The sequence below is a fragment of the Aethalodelphis obliquidens genome, unplaced genomic scaffold (genome assembly GCF_003676395.1).
Source record: "Aethalodelphis obliquidens isolate GAN/ISIS:26980383/991018 unplaced genomic scaffold, ASM367639v1 scaffold9, whole genome shotgun sequence".
NCBI classification, from domain to species: Eukaryota; Metazoa; Chordata; class Mammalia; order Artiodactyla; family Delphinidae; genus Aethalodelphis; species Aethalodelphis obliquidens.
In genome coordinates, this window is record NW_020837953.1 from 51982657 (window position 1) to 52006416 (window position 23760).

The 23760-nt window shown below is 61.7% G+C and overlaps 3 protein-coding genes across 4 annotated transcripts in view; 2 read left to right on the top strand and 1 right to left on the bottom strand.

Annotated features, from left to right (window-relative positions):
* The window catches only part of CFAP74 (cilia and flagella associated protein 74), a 58182-nt gene extending 43900 nt beyond the window's left edge, over window positions 1-14282 (top strand). Inside the window, 18 exon segments of the mRNA XM_027108318.1 lie at window positions 108-236; window positions 452-539; window positions 1003-1176; window positions 1899-2032; window positions 7431-7707; window positions 8716-8814; window positions 9637-9764; window positions 10387-10521; window positions 10677-10786; window positions 10914-10969; window positions 11079-11198; window positions 11485-11640; window positions 12315-12441; window positions 12568-12722; window positions 12976-13112; window positions 13334-13490; window positions 13704-13838; window positions 14035-14282. Coding sequence (XP_026964119.1) covers window positions 108-236; window positions 452-539; window positions 1003-1176; window positions 1899-2032; window positions 7431-7707; window positions 8716-8814; window positions 9637-9764; window positions 10387-10521; window positions 10677-10786; window positions 10914-10969; window positions 11079-11198; window positions 11485-11640; window positions 12315-12441; window positions 12568-12722; window positions 12976-13112; window positions 13334-13490; window positions 13704-13838; window positions 14035-14136 — 2419 coding nt within the window. The 3' untranslated portion in view covers window positions 14137-14282.
* A 2240-nt stretch (window positions 14283-16522) lies between these two features.
* Window positions 16523-18408, top strand: TMEM52 (transmembrane protein 52). 2 transcript variants are annotated; one of them, XM_027110465.1, is made up of 5 exons: window positions 16523-16598; window positions 16685-16728; window positions 16841-16882; window positions 17500-17678; window positions 17788-18408. In XM_027110465.1, the coding sequence occupies exons 1-5, from the start codon at window positions 16533-16535 to the stop codon at window positions 17964-17966; spliced, it is 510 nt and encodes a 169-aa protein (XP_026966266.1). In that variant the 5' UTR covers window positions 16523-16532; the 3' UTR covers window positions 17967-18408. The 2 variants fall into 2 exon arrangements, with proteins under 2 accessions (XP_026966266.1, XP_026966265.1); XM_027110464.1 differs by having other exon boundaries at window positions 16561-16598; window positions 16841-17678.
* Window positions 18409-18766: 358 nt separating this feature from the next.
* CALML6 (calmodulin like 6) lies at window positions 18767-22270 on the bottom strand. Its single transcript, XM_027110463.1, has 4 exons — window positions 19376-22270; window positions 19135-19279; window positions 18958-19058; window positions 18767-18883 (listed from the first exon to the last, which is right to left on the bottom strand). Exons 1-4 carry the CDS (start codon window positions 20016-20018, stop codon window positions 18837-18839), a joined length of 936 nt encoding a protein of 311 aa, XP_026966264.1. The 5' UTR covers window positions 20019-22270; the 3' UTR covers window positions 18767-18836.
* Between the last annotated feature and the right edge of the window lie 1490 nt (window positions 22271-23760).

A 23760-nucleotide genomic window follows, 5' to 3' on the forward strand; every position in this document is an offset into this window, starting at 1 on the left:
GGGTGGGGGGCATCTGGGAGGGTGTGCCCTGGGCCCTGGGGGGTGGGTACAGGCCGACCCGCAGGGACCAAACGCAGCATCGCCCGCCCGGCCCTCGGGCGCTGCAGGTGGAAGACCGCCCTGCGCCTGCACTTCGAGGTGTGCAAGGGGCTGCAGGGCCACCTGGAGCTCCTGCCCAAGACCGCCTGCATCCAGGCCCTGTCGTCCTACTCGGTGCGGCTCAAGTTCCTGCCCAGGTGCGTGGCGCGGCGGGGTCCCTCCGCCCGGTGGGGGGGACTCTAGGTGACAGCCGGAAGCTGGCTCGACGCCCACGTCGTGGCTCCTGTGTTTCTTACCTTTTATGTAAATTCTAGCTCTCGTCTGAATTCAAAACACACTCATAGTTCAGCATTTTGTCGTTTCGCAAATATAAAGAAGAAAAGAACATTCGAGTGCCTCCTGTCTCTTTCAGACGCTCCCTCCCGGAAGATGCCGGGAAGTATTTTGACAAGGAAAGCAGAGTCCTGGAGGCCCCGATGACTATCCGGGTGGCTGACCAGGTCTGTGTGGGGCACTTCTGGGAGCGCAGGCGCCCTTGGGGAGCAGAGGGCACAGGGGAGACGGAGGGAGGATCTTTGTGGATCGGAGAGAGGCCCCGAGTGCTGTCCAGGGCCGGCAGGGCTGTCCCCAGGGCACCCAAACACACACATGTGTACAGTCCACCCCACACGGAGATCCAGGTGCCCAGGAGTGTGCACATCCTCCGTACACACACCACATGTGAGCACACAATGCACCGCACACGTAGACGCACAGGTGCACACGTGTGTGCACATGTGCACTCCTGCACCTGCCCGCCCGTGCTGCCCGTCCCAAGCCAGGGGCCAACAGGGAAGGGGTTGTGTCCCTGAAAGGTGCACCGTCGGCCATCAGCTCACAGCCGGGATGGTGCTGTTCTCATTTTTGGAAACACTTGCGTAAACTGACCTCGGTGACCGGATGCGCTTGCCCTCCACACTTCAGATCAAACCCGTGGGGTTTACTGTCCACGCCATAGTCACCACCTCGGACCTGGAGCTCAGCCCCTCGGGGGTGGACTTCGGCTACTGCACCATCTACGAGGCCATCAGGACCCAAGTCAGCCTCTGCAACCACTCCCTCCTGCCCCAGGAGTTTGGGTTCGTCAGGCTCCCCAAGGTGCCTCGTGTGGTCAGAGCGGGAGGTTTGGGGCATGGGCTGCTGCCCAGGGTCCAGGCGCCTGAGCCACTCCCGGACTCCACACTCACCTCCAGGCACCTCGGCCGGGGCGTCTCTCTGGCAGTCCCTCTCCTCATGCCCGCGGCCCCATCCCCACCTCACGCTGCCTCTCTTGCCCTCTGTCCGCCCGCTGCACCCTCAGGATCCAGAGTCCTCTCCCCGCCCTTCTTTCCAGGACTCTTGACGGCCTGGCCCTGCAGGGCGGCCAAGACGAGGCCCAGGCCTGGCTGTCCTCACTCCTCCAGGGCCCCCGCTGCCCGCTCACATATATGCGGACACAGTCACACACACAGACACACACACACACATGTGTACACGTGCCTGCAGACACATACACACACTCATATCCACACGTGCTCACGTGCATGCAGACGCACACTCGCACGTACACACAAGTGCTCACATGCAGGCAGACACACACAGACATGCACGCACACCACCCTCTCACACACACTCATCTGCACACATGATCACATACACAGGGGCTCACACCCATGTAGCACACTTACATGCATCTTACATGCATGTAGCCACACACACGTCCACACTCGCTCACACACTGCCGCACCCCGGCCACACGCATGTCCGTGCCGGCTCCCTGCAGCCCTCCCCAGCAGGTCACTGAGTTTTCACTTTGGCATCCATGGTCTTCCGTTTGCCAGTTTGTGGACATCCAGCCCAATGATGGGTTCGGGACAATCCTGCCGCTGGAAACTCTGCAACTCGACGTAATCTTTCAGCCCACCAAGGCCAAGGAATACAACTTCGAGCTCGTCTGCAAGTCAGAGATTAACCGGTGAGCTTGGCAGGAGGGGGGCGCATGGAGGGCCCTGGCAGCCAGCTTGGGAGGAGCCGCCCCTGGCCGTCCAGGCTGACCACAGGGCTGGGCAACAGTGCCGGCCTCAGGAAGCTTAGACCCAGGTCCGTACGCCTGGGATCCAGGCTGCCTTGCAGGCGTGTGTGCTATGCACATGTGTGAGTGCACCCGTGGGCGTGTGTGAGTGTGCAGAGCATCCCCTGGGCACGAGCCCCGCTTGCCCTTGTGCACCGTGTGATGGCCCAGTCTCTGGACCTCCCTGGCCTCCGTGGCTACGCTGAGAACTGGGGCTAAGAAGGTGCTGGGGAGGGAGAAGTGGACTGGATGTGGAGGGGGTCTGGCACAAGGGCCGGCTCTCGCCACTTGGGATCATCAGCCTCTGGTCTGGAATGTGGTGGGCATCCCGCCCCCGTGGAACCAGCCCTCCTGCCCCTCTCCTTCCCTTCCTCTCCAGTCCCCACCCACAATCCAGCCCGAGCTGCTGTCTGGTCCTGGCTGGGAGCCTGGGCAGCCCTGGGTAAGGTCGGGCTGATGCCCTCCTCCAGCCGGGCACGTGGCCATGGCGGGACAGGCGGGCCCAGGATCTGACACACCTGAGGGAAAGCAGGAAGGGGTTCACGGTCGTGATCTTTGGGAGCAAAGTGCAGAGTTAGAACCCGTGGAGGAAACCAGGCACCAGACTCTGCCACCCTGCTGCGTCCCACTGCCCGCCCCTCCCCTCGGACTTAGTGACCCGTCCGTGGGCTGGGACCCTTCTGGGCTTGTTCACAACGCTCTCAGCCTCTGGAAAACAAACCCCAGGAAAAGATAACCTCAGTGCTCAGGACCTATGGTAGAAGCTCCGTAGATGTTTGCTGATTGAATGTGCGTTTAGTGTTTCTTCAAGAACTATCTACGTATAAATTGAAACTGCCAAACTCAGCCAGGAGCCGTCTTGGGGAGGCTAGGAAAGCTCGAACTGTGAGACCTCAGGGGTTAAAGCAGGGCGCGCGGAGCCCAGAGGAGATAGATATATAAATAAATAAATAGTTAGGCAATTTTTTTCTTTTTTTTGCGGTACGCGGGCCTCTCACTGCCGTGGCCTCTCCCGTTGCGGAGCACAGGCTCCGGACGCGCAGGCTCAGCGGCCATGGCTCACGGGCCCAGCCGCTCCGCGGCATGTGGGATCTTCCCGGACCGGGGCACGAACCCGTGTCCCCTGCATGTGCAGGCGGACTCTCAACCACTGCGCCACCAGGGAAGCCCCCCCCCAAATTTTTTTAAACATGACAGAAAAGGAAACAAAAATGGGCAATAAATAAATAAATATTTTTTTTCTTTCTTTTTTTTTTTTCCCTAGGAAGGCTTTATTTTTCTGCCAGGCAGAAGGGAAGACACAGCAGGCTAGCGCCTCAAGAACAGTGTCCCCCTTCCTTCGCAAAACAGTCGCAGCTGGCATCAGGCAGCCCCCATAATTGGGTCTTTTTGTCTCTGGGTTATTGGCCTGCGACTTTTTTTCTGAAATGCAAATGCTACAAGGGGTGATCTGCTACAAGGGAGCGCAGGATGTAATTCACATGGTGTTTTAGAGGAATAGGTTAGCTTTGTGAAGTACAACTCTAGTTACAGACGCTACAGATTAGTAACAGTTAAACAAAAACAAGGAGTGATGGACTCTTTCAGGCCAGGTTATGTTTCCTCTCTAGCCTGTTCGCTGTTCCCTTTCTTTTCCTTGTTCTCAGGAGAGGGAAAACTTCATTTCTATTTTTGCTAATTCCCCACTGCTAGTTCATTCTCTCCGTATCAATGGAGGAAGGGAAACGGGCGTCGTTCTTGTCTGGCCGAGGACAAAACTTCAGTCTTGCTCCACTTGACAAACGCCAGCTGTCCGGCCCAGGGGCCCATCTATCTCCTATTCACAATCCCCCTCCCCCCCGCCGAGAGACATGAACCCCAAGAAGTCTTTATTGGGAGGATGAGGGATGACGGCCTGTCTTCTGTAGCTTCTTCAGGCTGGCAAGGGGCTCGTAGACCCTGCTTAGCTGGGGTCACGGAGCGCTCACCCTGTCTAATTAAGGGCCCCAGGGTGACATCTGCTGTTGTTTTGGCAGGATCTGTTCTGAGAAATGGCTGGAATCTTTGCATCATCATCATCTTGATGTAAACCTATTGTAATCTGATAAGGGTCCTTCCATCCAGTTTGGAGATAGTCCCTTAAATTATGTCTTTTCCAGTATGTATGTAATGCCCTGGTTGTAGGTCGTGGGGCATCTGATCAGATCTAGGTGAATTCCTCCCTTTTCAAGTTCCCGAAAATACCTTGAGATTTCTGTACCTGTTAGTGAGGTAGCCTTCCTAATTTACCTGATAAAGCTGCTGGGGACCCAACAGTTTCCAGGCTTGTAGGTGCTGACGGGTGCGTCGCGACTTCCGTACGCCCTCTTTCTGGTCCTCCAATATTTAGTGTTTCCTCGGAGTGGAAGTCCAGGCTGGCACGGGCAAGAGAAGAGAAGGTGTCCTTGAGGCAAAAGAAGCCTCCGCAGCCGCTAGGTCAGCCTCTCCCCCGTTCTCCACCGCAGCCTCGGAGTTCCGCAGCCGAGTCAGCCACAGCCTGTGGCAGGGAGTCCGTGGCGATCTGGACTCAGAGATATCCTCCAACCCTCCGCTCTCCTGAAGGAGGCTGGCATGGAGAGAGATTCCCGAGCTTCCGATCAAGCCAAGGGGCCCTGTGGGGCCCAATAAATATATTTTTTAATGCAAAAAAATTTTTTTAAGTTTAAAAGCTTCCCAAAATGAAAGATGCAGATGGCTTCACTGATGAGTTCTTCCAAACATTTAAAGAAAAAATGATGCCAATTTGACACAAATTTTCCAGAGAGAACAGGAGAAGATGGGAAATCTTGCTGCCCTCGGCCCAGTACTGCTGCTGCTGCTGATGGTGATGATGATGATAATGATGATGCTGATGGAGATGGAGGTGGTGATGACGGTGATGTTGATAATGATGACGGTGATTATGATGATGGTGATGATGATGATGGTGGTGACGATGATGATGATGGTGGTGATGGTAACGATGATGGTGATGATTGTGATGGTGATGGTGACAATGATGATGGTGATGGTGATGATGATGGTGATGATGGTGGTGGTGATGATGGTGATGGTGATGACGATGGTGATGACGGTGATGATGGTGATGGTGTTGATGGTGGTGGTGATGACGGTGATGATGATGGTGGTGATGACGGTGATGATGACGGTGATGATGATGGTGATGATGGTGGTGATGATGGTGATGATGGTGGTGATGACGGTGATGATGGTGGTGATGACGGTGATGATGATGGTGATGACGGTGGTGATAACGGTGATGACGGTGATGATGACGGTGATGATGGTGATGATGATGGTGGTGGTGATGATGGTGATGACGGTGATGATGGTGATGATGGTGGTGATGATGGTGATGGTGATGGTGATGACGGTGGTGATGGTGATGATGATGGTGATGACGGTGATGATGGTGGTGATGATGGTGATGATGGTGGTGATAACGGTGATGACGGTGATGATGATGGTGATGACGGTGATGATGGTGGTGGTGATGATGGTGATGACGGTGATGATGGTGATGATGGTGGTGATGATGGTGATGATGATAGTGGTGATGGTGATGATGGTGATGATGATGATGCTGGTGATGGTGATGATGATGGTGATGACATTCCAGAGGTCAGGCACACCCCCAGAGCAGGGCTGATTGTACCCTTGGCCTGGCCCCTGTGACGGGCACCAGCTGCCTGTGTGACCAGATAAAAGAAGCTGGAGGCTCGCACGTAGCTAGGCACGGAGGCCAGGCATGTTGCATGTCTGCCTCTGAGGTCAGGAGAACATTCCCCACACGCCGATGGACTCATCTCACCTCGGTGGTTTTTGAGGGGGAGAGAAACATGTATAGCGTGCACGGAGATAAAAGCATTTTTTCAGCAAACGTGGCCCTGGGTGTCCTGGGTGAACCCGCTGCCTGCAGGTCGCAGCATCTGCCTGGGCCTGGGTGATGGGACCTGATGGTCTTTCCCTGCAGCAAAGTGGAGCAGGACCTGAGAGAGCCACGGGGGGCTCCTCAGAGGGACATCGGAAGACACATGGTCACAAGAATGGAAAGGAAGGGGCTGGAGGGGACTTGGGTGGGCCCCCCACCCCCAGTTCCCAGGTCAATGGAGCAAGGCCACAGGCCGCGTCCCTTGAACCAGCTGGGAAACAGCTCCATCACCTTCCTGAAGTGACTCCAAGCAGCTCTTACTTTTTATATGTAATGATTATCACATTCCATACATTTGTGCTATTTCAACTAATTAACTTGTAACAATAACCTCAATGACATCTCCACCCAGAAGGAATTTTTTTAACATTTAGAGCCTGTGGTCACAGGACACAAAAATATACATTGAAATATTTCAACCTATGAACACATTTTTGTTACGGACAAGTATGACAGGGCCATCGACATCACCTCATAAAGCATTAAAACATATGTAATTAGGATAAAATCCAATGGCAGGAGTGCAATGGAAATAGGAGTTCAAAGCAACATGGACTGTAAATTTTCCACTGGTTAAAATCCCAAATATCTGTTCTTTTTTCTTAAAACCGGATGGTGGCAAGAATCAATTCACGGGGTTTCCCTGGTGGCGCAGTGGTTGGGAATCCGCCTGCCAATGCAGGGGACATGGGTTCGAGCCCTGGTCCTGGAAGATCCCACATGCTGCGGAGTAACTAAGCCCGTGCACCACAACTACTGAGCCTGCTCTAGAGCCCACGAGCCACAACTACTGAAGCCTGCGCGCCTAGAGCCCTTGCTCCGCAATAAGAGAAGCCACCACAATGAGAAGCCTGCACACCACAACGAAGAGTAGCTCCCGCTAGCCGAAAGTAGAGAAAGCCGCGTGCAGCAACAAAGACCCAACACAGCCAAAAAAAAAAAAAAAGAATCAATTCACTATGGTATATAGATTCCCATGTTTATATTTAAGGAGTAAGTTATCAGGTTTTTTAAAATATTTATTTATTTGGCTGTGTCGGGTCTTAGTTGCGGCATGCAGGATCTTTAGTTGCAACATGTGGGATCTAGTTCCCTGACCAGGGATCAAACCCAGGCCCCCTGCATTGGGAGCGCAGAGTCTTAACCACTGGACCACCAGGGAAGTCCCCTATCAGTTTTATTTTTTAAATGTCAGTGAATATTTAAGGAAATAAGCCAGAAATTACCTGCTTTGCAAATGTTTAAACTTGTGATTAAATTTTTAACTATCTTATTAAAATGTGCACAGGGGCACAAAGTATTTTCAAAATTTACTAAAATTTTGAGCTGAACTGCCCACGCTGTCACTTCCAGGTGCTTCAAGCTGACGTGCCGGGCTGTGGGTGTCCACCCGCTCCTGGAGCTGTCCCACTACCAGGTCAAGTTTGCGGCCACCTCCTTGTACAACACGTCGGTGGCCACCCTGTACGTCATCAACTCCCGCCTGAGCATGAACCCGCCGACGCCCTCGGTACCCCGCATCGGCTTGGAGGACACATCCCCTGTGGGGCCCACATCTTTCGAGTTCCTGCTGCCCCCAGACTCCCCCATCACCATCTCACCCTCGGTGGGCACCGTGTGGCCAGGAAAGGTGGGTGTGGGCCCCACGGGTGGGCCGGGGCGGGGCCAGCCCAAGGGGCCGGTCTCTACTCTCCCTGGACCGCAGCGATTCAACCAGACAGCAGACGTGGAGATCAACCTGGATTCTTATCAGACCCAAGCAGGCCACGGTGCCCTCCGCCAGCCCAACTTGGCCCCAGAGGTGGGGCACCCACGGGCCCCTGGCTGGAGGGAGGGTGTGCAGCCCTTGGATCTCACAGCAGATGGGCACAGAGACCACACAGCGCCTGGTCACCAGGAGCACAGGGTGCCTGCCCACCGGCTGATTGGCGAAAGGTTTCCCCACCACTGCTTTTGCTGATAAAGCAGAAAGAGCCCGGGCCTGGAGGCAGAGACTCCCTGGGGCCATCACAGCCCCTCCGAGCTGAATTCCTTACCTTGAAGAGTCAGGGGTGACAGCCACTGTGAGGGGACTCAGTGGGAAGGGGCACATGCAGGCCCTGGACCCTGGCAGTGTCTCAGTGATTATTGAAATGCATTTTAGTAAACTGAGCAAATTCAGCTTAAGTCATGGTTCCCCTCTCCAAGGGGGTTACTGCAGCTGTTACCCACCCTGCTCCCTTGCTGCACTGAGCACGGGGCAGGCCGTGGTGAGTGAACCCCCTTTGGGACCCGGGGCTGTCCCAGGGGGTGGACTGCAAGGTGGACGTGCTTCAGAAAGGGGGACAGGTGAGGGTGCAGGGACTCACCCCCAAGTCTCAGTGGCTGAACACAAACGTCCCCTTCTCACTCGTGCCCCGTGGGCAGTGGGATGGTCCATCTCAGGACCGCCCCCCCGCGTGGTGAGAGGGGCTTGGTGATCATGTCTGCAGCCACCCCAACTTCCGGGGGCAAAGGTCAGGAAGGACCGTCCAGAAGGGCTCATCTAAGCTGAGACCCCAAAGCAGAGATGGGGTATCACCCCAGGATGTCCAAGAGCGTGACCAGGGGATCCTGGCGGTGGCGGCAGCGGGGTGCCCTCCGGCCTCTCTCCTCACAGAGGTGCCTGGTCCGGGTGGCCTTCCGGCCCGTGCTGACCCACGAGCTGATCCACCAGGAAGCCTTACAGGCCCTGACCAAAGAAGCTGAGGCCAAATCGGTACATGGGGGGGCGGGGGGGGGGAGCCTGGGGCGGGAGACGGGGGTGCTGCCCACTGTGCACCAGGCCGCTGCACAAAGGCTGGGGAACAGGCCCCGCCGGCCTTGAGGCTGGGGGCCGGGGGTCAGGAGCCCTGGGCAGACTTTTCTGCAGCCTCGCGTGTGTGGAACTGTTTCAAGAGGTTAACACTTTTCCTCGGCAAGGCTCCTCCCTCCCCTCTTGAAAGCATCGCTAGGCGAGGTGGATCCCCAGACGGTGGTCCTGGGAGGGTGGGCCGGGCCCCTGTGCACTGGTTAGCAGGGGGCTTGCCCTTACAATGGAGGGGGAACAGATGAACCTCAAAGGGGCCTGTGAATCCTAGCAAGTTCAGGCCTGGAGAGGCAGCCACCGCCGGGCTCCTGCCAGGAAAGGGCGTCCAACAGAGCTGGGCAGTCAGAGCCCAGGGCCTGCCTGCTGCTGCCCTGGGAACGCAGAGACCCCGCGACTCCCCGCGGCCTCTGGGGCCTGATCTTGAGCACCCGTGCTGTCATAGCAAGCACAGGAGGAGGGGCAGGGCCTGCAGCCCGCTGGCAGGGCAGTGAGGCTGGGGTCAGGGCACAGGGAGCAGGACCCCCAGTTCGGCCAGCCCTCCGCCCTGCCCCACCCCGGGCCTCGGTCTCCCCGATGGTAAAGACAGACACTGGGGTCTCCGCACCTGCCGACGGTGTCCCCCAGGGAGCCGCTTGGAGTTTGGGCCCCTGGGCTCCTGCCCTGGGCGGTCTGCCGGGAGCAGAGTCCCCGGCGCAGCCCCACAATTGGCCTCCCACCTCGCACTCCCAAAAGGACACGGCCACCCAGAGGAAGGACCAGCAGAGACAGTCCTCCATACTGCGGCTGCAGAACCGAGACCGGCTGTCCCAGGCCTCTGCCTCCCAGCCCCTGGAGCTGCAGAAAGAGGACCTCACGTCCAGGTGGGCCCCAGAGAAGGCTGCCCCCCACAGAGACTTCCTCCACCTGGAGCAGAGCTGTTTGGAACCTTGTGGCTGGAAGGCCAGGGTGGGGCTGGCTTCAGATACAGCTGGAACCAAGAGTCCCCTCAGGCTCTGCCTTCCTGGGCACCTGCTCACCTCCCTCCCCTGGGGCCCTAGGGCCCAGGGTCCCTGTGAACAGCCTCAGGCCAGTGGCTGGGGAGATGCTGAGCCCCTGACTCCCATGTTCCCAGCTCAGCAGCCCCAGCCTCCCCAGAGAACTGCAATGGGCTTGAGCCACTCGCCAGCCCTGGACCCTTGCCTGTGGCTCCAGGAACATGGCGTTCTGCTTAGGTGCCTGACCAGACCCCGGGGGAGCGGGGAGGCCGCCACAGCAACCAGGGAAGGGGTGAGAAAACCAGCTGGTCAGACAAAACTGGGACAGCCACAGCCTGGGCCACAACGTGGCCCCCCAAGGCTGCCACCTCATACCCTCTAGCCCAGGGCCCTGGGGAGCAGGCATGGCCTTATGGACCCCTCCATGGAGGGCAGCGCGGGGCCTCTTGGGCCGCTGGGGGCAGCCTAGGGATAGGGGTGTGAGAGCACCTTGCCGGTTCCACTGCAGCTCCCAGGAGTACCAGGCTGCGCAGGCCACCCTGACCAGATCTTTCCAGGGCAAGTTTGACAAGTTTGTGGTCCCCTGTGTTGTTGCCAGTGGTGACACCAAAGACAGGAAGGGGACGGAACCCCTGAGCTTCAGGTGCGGTGCTCTGGGCAGGGTGGGGCGTGGTCGGCCAAGAAGTCACCGTCCCCGCTCTGCAGCCCCCAGATCTGGGCGGGGCCAGCATGGGGTCAGGCTGAGAGGGCGGGGCATGCGGCGCCCACTCCGCCCTCAGCAGCTCCCCGCCACCTCAGTGCCCACAGCACCGTGTACCTGGAGCTGTGGTGTCCAGCGGTAGCACCATCCATCGTGGTGACGTCCGACAAAGGCAAGACCATCGCTGACTTCGGCGACATCGCTGTAGGTGTGTCCTGATCGGGCCCAGCCCCCCACGGCCATCCCCCACCCATAGGGACCCAGGCACCCCATCACCGCCTGGGCTCCCATGCCCCCCCCCAGGCCTGGGCAGTGACCTGACTCCCCCGTTTCAGGACAACGCGGCATAAAGAAAGTCTCCATCCAGAACATCTCCCCCGAGCGTCTCGAAGTATCCTTGTCCATACCCGGCCCAGGCAGCCTGCTGCAGGGGGACAGGGGCGTCTGGTGAAGGGCTGCGGCCCCGTACTTGTCACCCATCCTTGACACTGGGCCATCAGCTGGAGTACTCCGTGCTGAACCCCAACGGCCCCTTTGTCCTGCTGAATCCCATCGGCAAGCTGGTGTCTGGAGAGACCCAGGTCCTGGAGCTGTCCTTCTCCCCCCGTGAGAGCGTCCTGGTGAGTCCTAGGCCCACCCTGAGCCGGGCTGCAGCCCTGGGGCTCCACGGCCCCACTCTCCACTCTGCACACCTGCCAAGTGCCCAGGCCCGTAGTCGTCCAGCCAGGCCTGGGGAGCCGCTGGCCCTCCTGGGCCCTGGCTTCTTGCTGGAAGGAGGAGGAGAAGGCCAGGGAGCTCCAAGCCATCTTAGGTCCCGCACATCCTGAGCCAGCTGCTCCGAGACGGAGCTCCCACACCTGTCTCTGACACGTGTCTGCTCCACGCTAAGGGATGTGGTCTCCCCAGGCCCGGGAAATGCTGGAGGTCATCACCAAGAGAGGCACGCTCTCCCTGGCCCTCGTGGGCACAGGCGTGGCGTCCATGACCACGTGCTCCATTGAAGGAGGCGTCCTCAACATGGGCTACGTGATCGCCGGAGAATCCACCTCCGTGGGCTTCAAGGTAAAGCGCGTGGCAGGGACACGGCGCCTGCCCCGCCTCCTGGGAGGGGTCGTGCCTCAGGAGGGGGTCAGCCCTGCCTTGGTCAGGGAGCCGGTGCGTGTGCAGGCCGCTCCCACCCCACCCGCCAGCAGCGCCTCCACGGCCCTCTCTAGCAGGAGAAGCTGAGGATGCACACCCCCCTCCCCCACCTCCCTGGTGCCTCTGCTGCCCGGGCCTCCCGCCTCAGGGCTTTTGCGTGGGCTGCCCCACCTGGGATTGGGGGCAGCTCAGCTGAGGGGCGGCTCAGGGGAGGGGCCGTGTGGGCTCCGCAGCCCGGGCAGGGAGGCGCGCCTGCCTCTTGCTGCTCCCCAGGGCCTGAGGGACGTGGCAACCTTAGGATGGAGCCGCCCACAGGACACCTGCTTCCCTGCCCGGTTTAGTCCAGGTCCTGACAGCACAGCCCAGGCCAGGGATTCCAGGGAGTGTTTTATGGGGGGATGGGGTGCTCTCAGTGGAAGAGGGTGAGGGCAGAGAAGAGCCTGGGCAGGGATGCTGGTTCGGCTGAAGGCCAGCCTGAGCCTGACTGCCCAGGGTGTGGCCCAGGGGCAGCAGAGGGAGCTGAGACCTGGTTGCAGCAGCCCGTCCATCGGTTGGCCAGTCCAGCTGGTCCAGTGACTGAGCCCTGCTCCTTGCAGCTGCAAAACGATTCCCCGCTGCCCATCAAGTTCTCCATGCAGTTGGACAGCCTCTCCACCGGGAGCGGAGACGAGCACCGGCTGCCGCAGTTCCTGGCCTCCCCGGCCCAGAGGACGGAAGTCGTGGGTGAGCTTGGCCGGCTGGGGGGGTGACCGCTGCTGGCAGGGGACTGTGCGGGGCGTGGGGGTGCGGGGTTGGGGGGCGCTGGGCACTGCGGGGGAATCCGGACCTGCCAGGCCACCCTACCCCCAGGCACGCAGAACTACAGCGGCCAGAGCGTGTTCAGCGTGGTCCCGGTGGAGGGCGTCATGGAGCCGGGCAGGGCGCAGGACTTCACCGTGACCTTCAGCCCGGACCATGAGAGCCTGTACTTCTCTGACCGGCTTCAGGTCGTGCTCTTCGAAAAGGTGCGGCTCCAGGACCCCAGCCCGGACCCCTACTCCCGGCCCAACCCGCCCGCGTCCGCGTGTCTGAGGCCCTCGCCCTCCCCCAAACGGCCCCACATTGGAGTCCTGTTGCCTGGGGGCTCTGCGTCAGGTTGGGGGTCATGCGGTGGAGAGACCAGAGTCCTGAGTCCCACAGGCCTGCACCCCAGCACTGCCTACTCCCGGAACCCCATTCGCGGGTCACGGACCGAGTCTGCTGTGCTCCTGCCCCCAGAAAATCTCCCACCAGATCCTCCTGAAGGGCTCGGCCCGCAAGCACATGATGTTTGTGGAAGGCGGAGACCCCCTGGATGTGCCTGTGGAGTCCCTGACCGTGATCCCTGCCTTGGACCCCGAGCGCACAGAGGGTGAGCCCTCTGAGGTGCTGGGAGCCCCAACAGGGCCGGGGCGGCAGTAGGAGGACCAGTCCTGTTCTGACCGCACCCTTGGCCCCGGAGGCCTGCGTGTAGGGCCGGCATTCCCGGCCCAGCCCCCAAAGCCGGCTGTCCTCGCCCAGCCTCGCCCAGCCCCGCCCACCATCCTTGCCGGACCCAGCTCCCACACTCCCTTGGTGGTACCCCCCCTGCCCTGAGCCCCCAGCCAGGCCCTCCCTCTCCAGAAGCTGAGGAGCTGAAGCCCATCCTGGTAACCCTGGCTTATGTCCAGTTGGACACAGACACGCCGGCCCCACCTGCCACCCGAGAACTGCAGGTGGGCTGCATCCGGACCACCCAGCCGTCCCCAAAGAAGGTGACCACAGCACTTCCCTGGCCTGCCTGGCACCTCTGCATCCACCACTGCCTGGGCAACCCAGGCCCCTCCTGGCCTTGCCCCTCGATAGGTGTGGGGTGGGCAGCCTGCTGGTCAGGGCTGAGAGGGCAGGTGCTGGGCTCCCTCATCCCCAGTCCCGCCGCTTCCCGGGAGCTGTGCCCGCCCACCTGCTGACAGCACCAATGCCTGCAGACTGTCGAGTTCAGCCTGGACAGCATCGCGTCCCTGCAGCACAAGGGCTTCACCATCGAGCCCTCCAAGGGCTCTGTGGAGCGCGGCCAGACCAAGACCATCAGCGTCTCCTGGACGCCACCCATCGACTTTGATGTGGGTGCCTCGGACGGCGGCCAGGGAGCCTTCGAAAGCCACAGGCTGGGCAGGATGACAGCCCTGCCCCCGCCCAGGGAGGGGGCTGCAGGGGGGCCCTGGGCGGGTGAGGTGGGCAGCGCCACGGCCAGAAAACATCTGCCCGCTGTGCCAGCTGACCGAGGGTCCCCCTCCTTCCCCGCCTCTCCCCTTCCAGCCGGACCACCCACTCATGGTGTCAGCGCTGCTGCAGCTCAGGGGGGACGTGAAGGAGACCTACAAGGTCCTCTTCGTAGCGCGGGTGGTGACGGGCCCCTGAGGCCACAGGAGTCTCTCCACAGAGCCCTCTCGGGTCTTCCTGCCGCATTTGAAGCCCTCTCCCGGTCTGTGGACCCAGCAGAGCCAGCCAGGGGCCTGGGACCTGGACATCCCTGCTGGGCAGCTTCAAAAGGGTGGCCCCCCACATGGCCCCATGGCCGGGGCACCCCAGCTCCACAGGCACGGCCACCTCCTGCTGCCCTGTATCCAGTGAGCCCGGGACCAAGAGCTCCTGTCCCAGCCCCACACTCAGAACCGGCAATGAGGCCAGTCCTGACCACAACCTGCTCCCAGCCTGAGCCCCTCGGAGCCCCCAGCCCCACCAGCACCCGCACAGCCTTTCAAGGTCCTGGTGGGGGGAAGAGCTGCGCCCACCCACCTGTCAATAAACCCTGTGTGAACCTGTGCATCCAGGCCTGCAGTGTGGGCCACGGTGAGCCCTGCGGTGAGCCCTGCGGTGAGCTGTGAAGGAGAGATGCGGACAGAGTCCCAGGGGGGCAGCCCCTGCTTCCCACCCTCACTCACAAGTCAGTCCATAAAACAGTGAACTCGGCCTGGAAGACTGAGCCCTGGGGGAACAGCTGGGCGTTGGGGGGGGAGGGGCGGCTTGCGGGGCTCCACACCCAGAGAGGCTGGCGGGGAGGGAGGGGGGCGACAGGCTCCAAAGCCCAGGCGGCCCCTTAGACCTCCCTGCTCCTCCCAAGTTCCAGGGTCCCTGATGCCCCCAAGCAAGGAGTGAGCAAATGTCGGGGACACGCCCTCACTGTGTCCTCCCTCACGGCCCAGCCAGGGTCCGGGGGACACCCAGCCCATGAGACCCTGTTGGGAGCCCAGAATAGTGCCTGCACCCAGCCCCTGCCTTCTGGAGAGTGGCAGGTTAGACACTGTCCCCACAGAGGCCCCCCATCCGGGCCCCCTGTGTACACCCCAGCACGCCCAGCCCGCCCACGCCACCCGCGTGCCTCCCCCAGGCGAGCACTCGCAGCCTTCCCTGGCAGGAGTGGAGGGCAAGGTGCACCCGGGGAATTCCCTGGGCACAGGCTTCAGGACACCAGCCTGGAGCCCTCACCCCACTTCCTCGGTGCCTGAAAGTCTGCCATCTCCCTAACCTTGAGCCAGTGACGGTGTCCACAGAGCAGCATTTTGCAGGACTTCAGTCTGGTGGGCAGACCCAGGTCCTTTCCTAGCCTTCACAGGGGCTGCTTTCTCACTAGGTGAGAAGAGAAGCCAGGGTCCTGCAGCCCAGGCCAGGCCCCAGGAGGAGGTCCTCCCTGCAGAGCACTACCCCTGCCTCCCCCTCAGGCTGGCGTGTGGGAGGGGCAGGCCACTCTCCTTTAAACCCTGGCCTGGCTCTCAGGGTTTAGAACCAGCGGACCCTGGTACTCACAGCCCAAGGCCCTGCCTGCACTCCTGCCTGCTGGCTGGACCAGTGCCCATCCCCCTCCCTCCCACTCCTGAGCCGGGCCTCCGAAGCAGAATGGAGGAAGAGGGTAGTCAGGAGGGGCCTTGGGGGCCATGGTACAGCCAGGAGGTGCTGGACAGCTGCAGGACAGAGGCAGGGCAGAGATCATGGAGCAGGCAGCTGGCAGATCTAGGCATGAGAGAGCCAAGCCGAGGAGGCCCTGCCCTCAAGGAGCTGCAGTCACTTCCCCTCCAGTGGGGAGATGCTTGTGGAGTACGTCCTGAGTGCAATGAAGAAAAACACGGCGGGGTAGCTTCTCCTCCCACCCTCCCCAGACAAGACACACCACCCTGCACCTTGCCGTGCTGACCACCTCCCTCAGCCTGAGCGCCCGGATGGCGGAGCGGAAGGCAGAGGGGCAGCGAGCGCCCGCAGCGAGCGGGCACACTAAATGTAGTTGAACAGCGCGCTAGGAACGCCCCAGCGTCTTGACTGCTGCAACCCTTACCTTGAGCACCGGGGTGTGTGCGAGGCGTGGCCACGTGTGTCCTGGCCACCACCCTCCGAGGCCACACCCTGTGCAGACCGGGCCACAGCTGTTCAGGGTGCGCCCCGGTCCACCCCAAGCCCGACTGCAAGAAGCCAACGGGGCGAGACCGCCCCCCACCCCGCGATCCTAGGCTGAGGAAACACAGAGAAAACGGACCTGATGGGAGGGCCAAGAGGTGGTGCTTGTGGGCGGGGCTTGTGTGGGCGGGGCCCTGGAGCGGGGGAATCTAGGGCCTGCCCAGAGCCTGCGGGGGGGTGGGGGCCGCTAAAGGGCGCGGCTAACCTTGGGCGGAGGGTAGGGGCGAGGCACATGGGCGCGGCTACAGGGCGAGCCCTCCAATGGACGCGGTCTCGGGGGGCGGGGCTTGCGCTGGGAGGTGGCCTAGGGGCGGGGCCTCCATAAAGCCTCGAGGCTAGTGGGCTCGCGCTTCCCGTCGGCGCTGAGCATGTTCGCTGGCGCCCTAGCTGACCGCGGGCTCCTGCTGCTGCCGCCGCTCCTGCAGCTGCCGCAGGTGGGTCGCGGGGCGCTCGGCTCGTGCACCGCGGGGCGGGTCTGCGCTCGGCGCGCCCTGGCCCGGACTCACCCCTGTCCCCACAGGTGGCGCTGGGCTTCGCGGAAGGCAGCTGCGACCCCTCGGATCAGTAAGTGGGGGCGGGGGGGAGGGAGCTGGCGTGGCCCCACCCTGGGGGAGGCTCGGGCAGGGCGGTCGGCCGGGCCCTGCCTCGCCTGCTCCAAGTGCCCCCGTCCCCGCAGGTGCCCGCCCCAGGCCCGCTGGAGCAGCCTGTGGCACGTGGGGTAAGTGGAGGCCGCGGCGCGCAGCCGGGTGCGACGGTTCTCCCCCGGGCCAGGCCCACCAGACCCCCACCCCGCCTGGCTCCACGGCCGAGGCGTCGCCAGCACTGTCCCCCTCCTGGGCCGCTGGCGGGACGGCGCTGGGGCCCTCAGAGCCTGGCATGCTGACCCCAGCCTCCTCCCCCAGCACCAGGGGTGACCTCCTGCGTGGGTCCTGCCTGAGTCCCCCACGGCTAGGGACACCCCCGGGGCCCTGGGCAGGACTTCCCTTGTAGCCTGCTTGCCCACCTCCCACTCCCTCGCTCCCCGCCCCTGTGGGAGGCCCCTGTGAACATGGTCATTGGTCTGGGCACAGGACTGTGCAGTCGGTCTGGGACAGCGTGTCCTGGGAGTAAGCCCAAGGCCAGTTGTGGCCAGCCCTGGAGAGACAGCCAGGGCAGGCCAGCAGCAGGAGGCCAGGCCAGGCTGGGAGGAGGTCTCTGGCCTGGAGACAGAGTCCCTGGTCGTCTTTTACCCTATCCATCGCCTTGTCTTGGGCAACCGGGCTGTGACTGCCCCCAGGGAGCAGGCGCCCAGCGGCCAGGGGTCGGTCCAGCGGCAGATGTCGCCCCCCCGCCCAGGCTCCTCCTGCTTGCTGTGCTCCTGCTGCTGCTGTGTGGGGCCACAGCCAGCTGTGTCCGCTTCTGCTGTCTCCGGAAGCGGGCGCACGCCCAGCCACACCTGCCATCAGCACCTGAGTCCTGCGACCTGACAGCCATCCCCGCGGACAGCGACAGCCCCGTGCACAGCACTGTGTCATGTGAGTGCCGGCAGACCTCGCCCGGCGGCCCACCTGCCTGAAGGGGCGGCAGGGGACTGGTGAGGGCCAGAGCCACCCGTCGCCACAAACCCATTCTGGTTCCCTGCAGCCTACAGCTCTGTGCAGTACCCGCTGGGCATGCGGCTGCCCCTGCCCTTGGGGGAGCTGGACCTCGACTCTGTGACCCCTCCCGCCTACAGCCTGTATGCCCCTGAGCTGCCGCCCTCCTACGATGAGACCGTCAAGATGGCTAAAACCAGACAGGAAGAGCCACCCCCCTCCCAGTAGCCCAGCCCCCTCCCTGAGGCCTCATGCCTAGAGACCCCTCCAGGGCCCCAGGAGTGGGGCCGCAATGCCCAACACCCCTGGCTGTAGCCCTGGTGCCCCCCCGGAGGGGGCAGGAAAGCTCTCCCGAGCCTCCCGATGCCACCAGCCACTCTGTGCTCACAGGGGACTGTGCAAGGGCACCCCAGCCCACCCTCACCATCCTTCCCGCCTGGGAAGGCCAGCCGTCCGGCACATTGCTGCAGCCCTGGCCTCGTTGCTATGTAACGCTGGGCATCTGAGCCAGCCGGCCCTGTGTTGGCCACACACACACACACACACACACACACACACACACACACACGCTGCCTCGTTCAGCCCTGGCCCCTGGCTCAGGCCCAGCAGGCCCTCAGTCCAGATGAGGCCCCACAGACCTAAGCCTCAGGGCTCAGAGCCTGCTGTGATGTCTACAGCTTTTTGGAGAGAGAGAGAATAAAGTTTCTATCTAAGTGATCTCCATATGGAGGAAAGAGCTCCGGGAGGGGCCCTTGGGCAGCAGCCTCGCAGGGCAGGCAGAAAGCGTGAGTACGTGGTCCTCAACCTATGCCCAGCCTGGCCTTCCGGCTGGTGTCCGGAGCCCAGAGCTGGGCTGTAGGCAGTGTCGGGTGTCCCACAGAAGTGATGGCCCAAGTGTGATGGGCAGCTCAGGAGAACCCTCTCCCTCCTCCAGACCCGCAGCTTTGCAGCCCCTTTTTCCAGCCTTGGGACAGTGAACCACACACGAGTCTGGCTGGAGCGTTTATTGGCCACGGAGCCGGCGTGGGGTGGATGACAGGGTGGGCAGCAGGGTGATGGCAGCAGGCAGCGGGCTTCCCACGGCCGCAGTGGCTGCTCCTACTGGACCAGCTTGAAGGACTCCCCAGTCATCATGGCCACGAACTCTGAGAGCAGAGGGACAAGTAGGCAGCCTGGCCTGACCCGGCCGCCGGGCTCCTGGGGCCCATCCCCCACTCACCCTCGTAGTCGATGGTCCCGTCCCCGTCCTTGTCGGCTTCCTTCATCATCTGCTCGGCCTCCAGCTCGCTGAGGGGCTCGCCCGCATTCATGAGCACGTACCTGCAGGAGCCTGCGCTGAGTGGCAGCCAGCGGGCCCTCCCCCCGCCCCCGCCCCCGCGCCGGCCCGGGACCCTACTTGAGCGTGTCCCAGTCAATGTAGCCCTTGCCCTCCTTGTCGAAGATGCGGAAGGCCGCCCTGAGCTCACTCTCCTGGTTCTGGGCCTTCTCCCAGTACACCCCCATCAGCGCCAGGAAGCTGTCGCAGTTGAAGAACCCTTTCTCTGCGGGAGCAAGCGGCAGGTGCCCGAGTGAGGGCGGCGAGCCCCTCCGCACTCACACCCCGGTGACGCCCCTCCCGCTGACCCTGGCGGCCTTACTGTCTCTGTCCACGTCCTTGGCCATGGAGGCCAGCTCGCTCTTGGTGGGGTTGATGCCCATCAGACTCATGAGCCGCTCCAGCTCGTCCGTCTTCACCGCCCCGTTGCCCTCCTCATCAAACATCTCAAAGACCCCCTTGTACTTCTCGATCTGCTCCGCCGTCAGGCGCTCCGTCTGTGGGGACACGGGCCCAGGCTCGCCAGGAGCCCCTCCACCCCTCAGTCCAGGGGAGGCTGGAGGCCCCAGCCCAGAGCATGCTTGAGGCCAGGCGGCACAGGGATGGGTCTTGAGGGGAGAGCAAGGCTCCGCGAGGCCACTCAGAGGGGACGGCGCTCGAGGCAGGGGCAGGCCAGCCACGTGAGAGTGCAGTGGGGCAGCGCTGGACAGCCAGTGAGGCCAGGGGAGGGACACCATGGCCAGCGTGGGGAGGAGCCTGGCCTGGGGGCCAGGGTGAAGGCCCCAGCCTGTTCTGGCATCCCAGAGTGATAGTCCAGGGCCGGGCCACCCTGCCTGCCACCGCCCCGGCCGCTTTCCGAAAGGGCCGCTCCGGCCTGGGCCCCAGAGCAAGAGCAGCGCCAGTGGCCGGCAGGGCCCCGCCTCGGGCCCCCCACTCCGCGCTTTCCCCCCAGCCTTATTGGACATCTTCCTCAGGTCCCCAGAGACCCTCCCACCTTTGGTCACGGCCCCAGCCTGATCCCCGTGTGCACAGAGGCCTGCCCGCCGTCCTCTCTCGCCCAGGCACTGCCCAGCTCCTGCTGGACCACCCAGCCCAGCCCGCCGGGGGCTCTGCCGGGCGCCGGGAGCAGCCTTACCATGTCTGTGGCTGGCTGAGGGGACACTGCACGGTGGCGCTGGAGCTGCTGTGGGCAGAGTACAAGGGGCAGAGGGGGCGGCTGAGCTTTAGCGGATCCAGCTGCCCGGGGTCCCTGGGGTCCAGATTCCAAGAGCCTTTTATGGCCGGGAGATCCTGTCAGCCCTATTTTGGGACAGGTTGGCCCTTCCCCACGTGGCCCTTCCTGGCCTGAGCAGCCCCTCACCCCAGAGCTCCCTCTCTGACCCTGGGTCCCAGCCAAGGCCCCCCTGGGCCACAGCAAGGATGGACATCGTGGGCCAGGGCAGGAGAGGGCTGTTCCCTTCTCCCCAGTGAGCCCCTTCCCCCACTGTGCAGCGGGAGGCCCCACGGGCTGTCATCACTTCTTGGTGAGGGTTCTTGTTGACGGCCCTCCCTGGCCAGGTGTCGCCCTCACATCCCCAAGGACCCAGGGCCCAGCACGGTGCCAGCACTTTGCAGACACCCTCTAAAGACAGGTTCAATAAACATGCACTGGGGTCCCCCTCGGGCCACCCTGTGCAGGAGGGGCTGGGGGTCCACAGTCCCAGGAGAAGACAGCTGGCCACGAACTAGGGGCGAGATGATGCAGAGCGGATGGGACCAGGGGGCTGGACTGGCCACGGGGAGGCCAAGCCAGGTGCCTCTGGGCGGTCGGGGCTATTCTCAGGGAAACCTGACCCCCTTCCGCTCAGAAGAGCAAAGCTGGCTCCCGAGGGAGCCCCGTGGCCTGGCTGTTTAGTAACAAGACGCCACAGCAGCACACACACCCCCGCCTATGTGCGCTCAGCCCTTGGACACACACCCGCCGCCACCCCAACGTGGGGTGGTGGCTCTGGCTCCCGACCCCGGGCCCAGGTCCCTGTGCTCCTGTCCGGGCAGTGACCTGCTGGCCCGGCCACGGCGCTTGGAGGTCTGTGATTACAAGCTGGGGCTGAGGGGGCTCCTCCCATCCCCCCTCCAGCTCCTGCCCCCAGCGATGGTCACAGACAGGCCCCCACTAGTTCCCTTCACCCCCGTGCATGGCCCCCAGGGTCACGCACGCCGACACACATCTGCCTCGGCCCCATGGCCACCTGACGAATCTAGCAGGCGAGGTATGCCCTGTACCCCACCGGCCTGGCTGGCCCTCCGCGGGCCAGAATATGGAAGCCACAGGGACATTTCCTGCTGAGGCCCAGGACAGCTGCTGAGGCCGCAAGATCTGTGCTGACGGGGACAAAATGGCTCCAGCGGGCACCGGGCCAGCGGCCCCGGGCCAGGATGGAAGAAGAAGCCGGCTCTGGGCGCCCTACCTTTGTCCTGGCTGCTCCGGGCTGTGGCTTCAGGCTTTGTGACGGTGAGAAAAGATTTTCCCACCCCTTCCCTCAAAAATCCCCAGACCATTTCAAGGAAACTAGTCGCATCTCTACACCCAGACCACAGCTGGAGGAGAAGAAGGCTGGTGGGGGCTGCCGCACGACGGCAGTGGGGCAGGGGGTGCAGGGAGAGCAAGGGCCTGCGGAGAAGGAGGGCGTGAGGGTCAGTTTTGCATCCCGTTGGCCAGGCTACAAGCCCAGATGTTTGCCCAAACACTAGTCTAGGTGTTGCTGTGAAGGTGTGTTTTTTCATATATGTATTGATTACAGTGGTGAAATTAGCATAAAATATTACTCAGAAAAGGGAACTAACATATACTGAACCTCTGTCATGAACCACAATCTTTTCGTTTGGTCTTTTTTGTATTGTTTGTGGTACAAAGCACAAAACATAAAATTAACCATCTTAACCATTTTTAAGTGTGCAGTTCAGTAGCGTAAACTATACGGGCCTTGTTAGGCAGTAGATCTCCAGAACTTTCCGTCTTCCCAAACCGAAACTCTGTCGCCATTAAACACTCACGCCCCAGCCCGACACCCACCCTCCTGCTTTTCTGTCTACGGACTTGACTCCCCTAGGGACGTCGTATGAGCGGCATCAGACGGTATTTGTCCTTCTGCGTCTGGCTTATTTCACTCAGCATCATGTCCTCTAGGAGCATCCACGTTTTAGCAGGTGTCAGAATTTCTTTCTTAAGGTTGAATAATATTTCATTGGATGAATAGACCACATTTTGTTTATCCGTCAATCTATGGACATTCAGGTTGCTTCCACCTCTTGGCTACTGTGAATAATGCTGCAGTGAACGTGGGGGTCATGAAGGGTTTTTTCCATGTGATCAACATGGAAATCTGTAGATTTGAGTAAAGCAGATGACCCTGATAATGTGGGTGGGTCTCATCCGAAGAGTGGAAGGCCTTAAGAGAAAAGCCTGAGGTCGCCCGGAAGAAGGAGTCCTGCTGTACACAACCTCTGGCCCTGAGCTGCAGCCTCAGCTCCTCCCTGGGTCTCTAGCTGCTGGACAAGCCACAACCACATGAGCCAGTTCCTTAAAATAAGTCTGTCTCCCTCCCTCCCGCTCTCTCCCATTGGTCTGTTTCTCTGCAGAGACCTAATCAGGTCAGAGGGTGACCAAGGGCGGGGACCCAGGGAGGCCAGAGCAGTGTGCTCCCAGCACCTGGGCATCTGTGCACAGGCCCCCAGGGCCACCCTACCCCACGGCAGGGCACACGGTGTGTTCTCTGGGCGGATCTGGACAGAACCATGGGCTCCCCTAAGAGAACGGCTGAACTCGCAGACTGAAACCCCAGGCCAGGGGGAGAGGAAAGTTCATGTGCGCAGCAGGGGGGCCCTAGCCCCTCCCTCAGTGCCCCCACACACACACGGTGCAGACCAGTCATCCTCTCCCAGAGAAGAGAAGAGACCCACAGACACTGCCACTGGGGGTCCCCAGTAAGAAGACACTGCAAGCCCCACACCTCCGGGGGGGCCTCAGGTGCAGACCCAGCTCACCGACCACTGTGGCCCCATGTGGGACACTCTGAAGGGCGCTCATTCCAGAGCCTGTTGGCTGGCCCGAGGCTTCCTGCAGAACAGCGGGACTTTACCCCTAGCCCATGGCCCGTACCCCACACCCCACCTCGGGGGCTGCTTCCGGACAACCCAGGGTGCAACCAGATGGGCTCTGGAGATGGGTCCCTCGTTGCCCAGATGCCACAAGGCGCCAGGCGTGGGGATTGTCCCTGCAGTGGGTCACACTGGAAGGGGATGAGAGGCCCAGTGGCTGGTGCCCACACATGAAACTCCACACAGTCACCAAGGTGGAGGGTGGGTCAGGAGTGGGGACTTGAAAGCCGGGTGAGCGTGGGTGTGGGTGTGAGCGTGGGCGTGGGTGTGGGTGTGAGCGTGAGCGTGGGTGTGAGTGCGGGTGTGAGTGAGCGTGAATGCGGGTGTGGGTGTGGGTGTTAGCATGGGTGTGGGTGTGGACATTGGTGTGAGTGTGAACATGGGTGTGGGTGTGAGCTTGCATGTGGGTGTGAACATGGGTGTGAACGTGGGTTGGGTGTGAACGTGGGAGCGGGTGTGGGTGTGGGTGTGAATGCCGGGTGTTATTGTGCTGAGCGCTGGGTCTCTGGTTGCCTACAGATCTCTGCTCCCCCAGGCAGTGGAGGGAGGGCAGAGAACCGCAGTCCCAAG

Coding starts and splice junctions, on each gene's coding strand:
- TMEM52 (XM_027110464.1), top strand. CDS start 17,213: ATGGTCATTGGTCTGGGCACAGGACTGTGCAGTCGGTCTGGGACAGCG. Junction 17,679..17,787: donor CGTGCACAGCACTGTGTCAT/GTGAGTGCCGGC, acceptor GGTTCCCTGCAG/CCTACAGCTCTGTGCAGTAC.
- CALML6 (XM_027110463.1), bottom strand. CDS start 20,018: ATGTCCAATAAGGCTGGGGGGAAAGCGCGGAGTGGGGGGCCCGAGGCG. Junction 19,059..19,134: donor ATTGACTGGGACACGCTCAA/GTAGGGTCCCGG, acceptor AGGCTCCTGCAG/GTACGTGCTCATGAATGCGG. Junction 18,884..18,957: donor CGGGACCATCGACTACGAGG/GTGAGTGGGGGA, acceptor CTCTGCTCTCAG/AGTTCGTGGCCATGATGACT.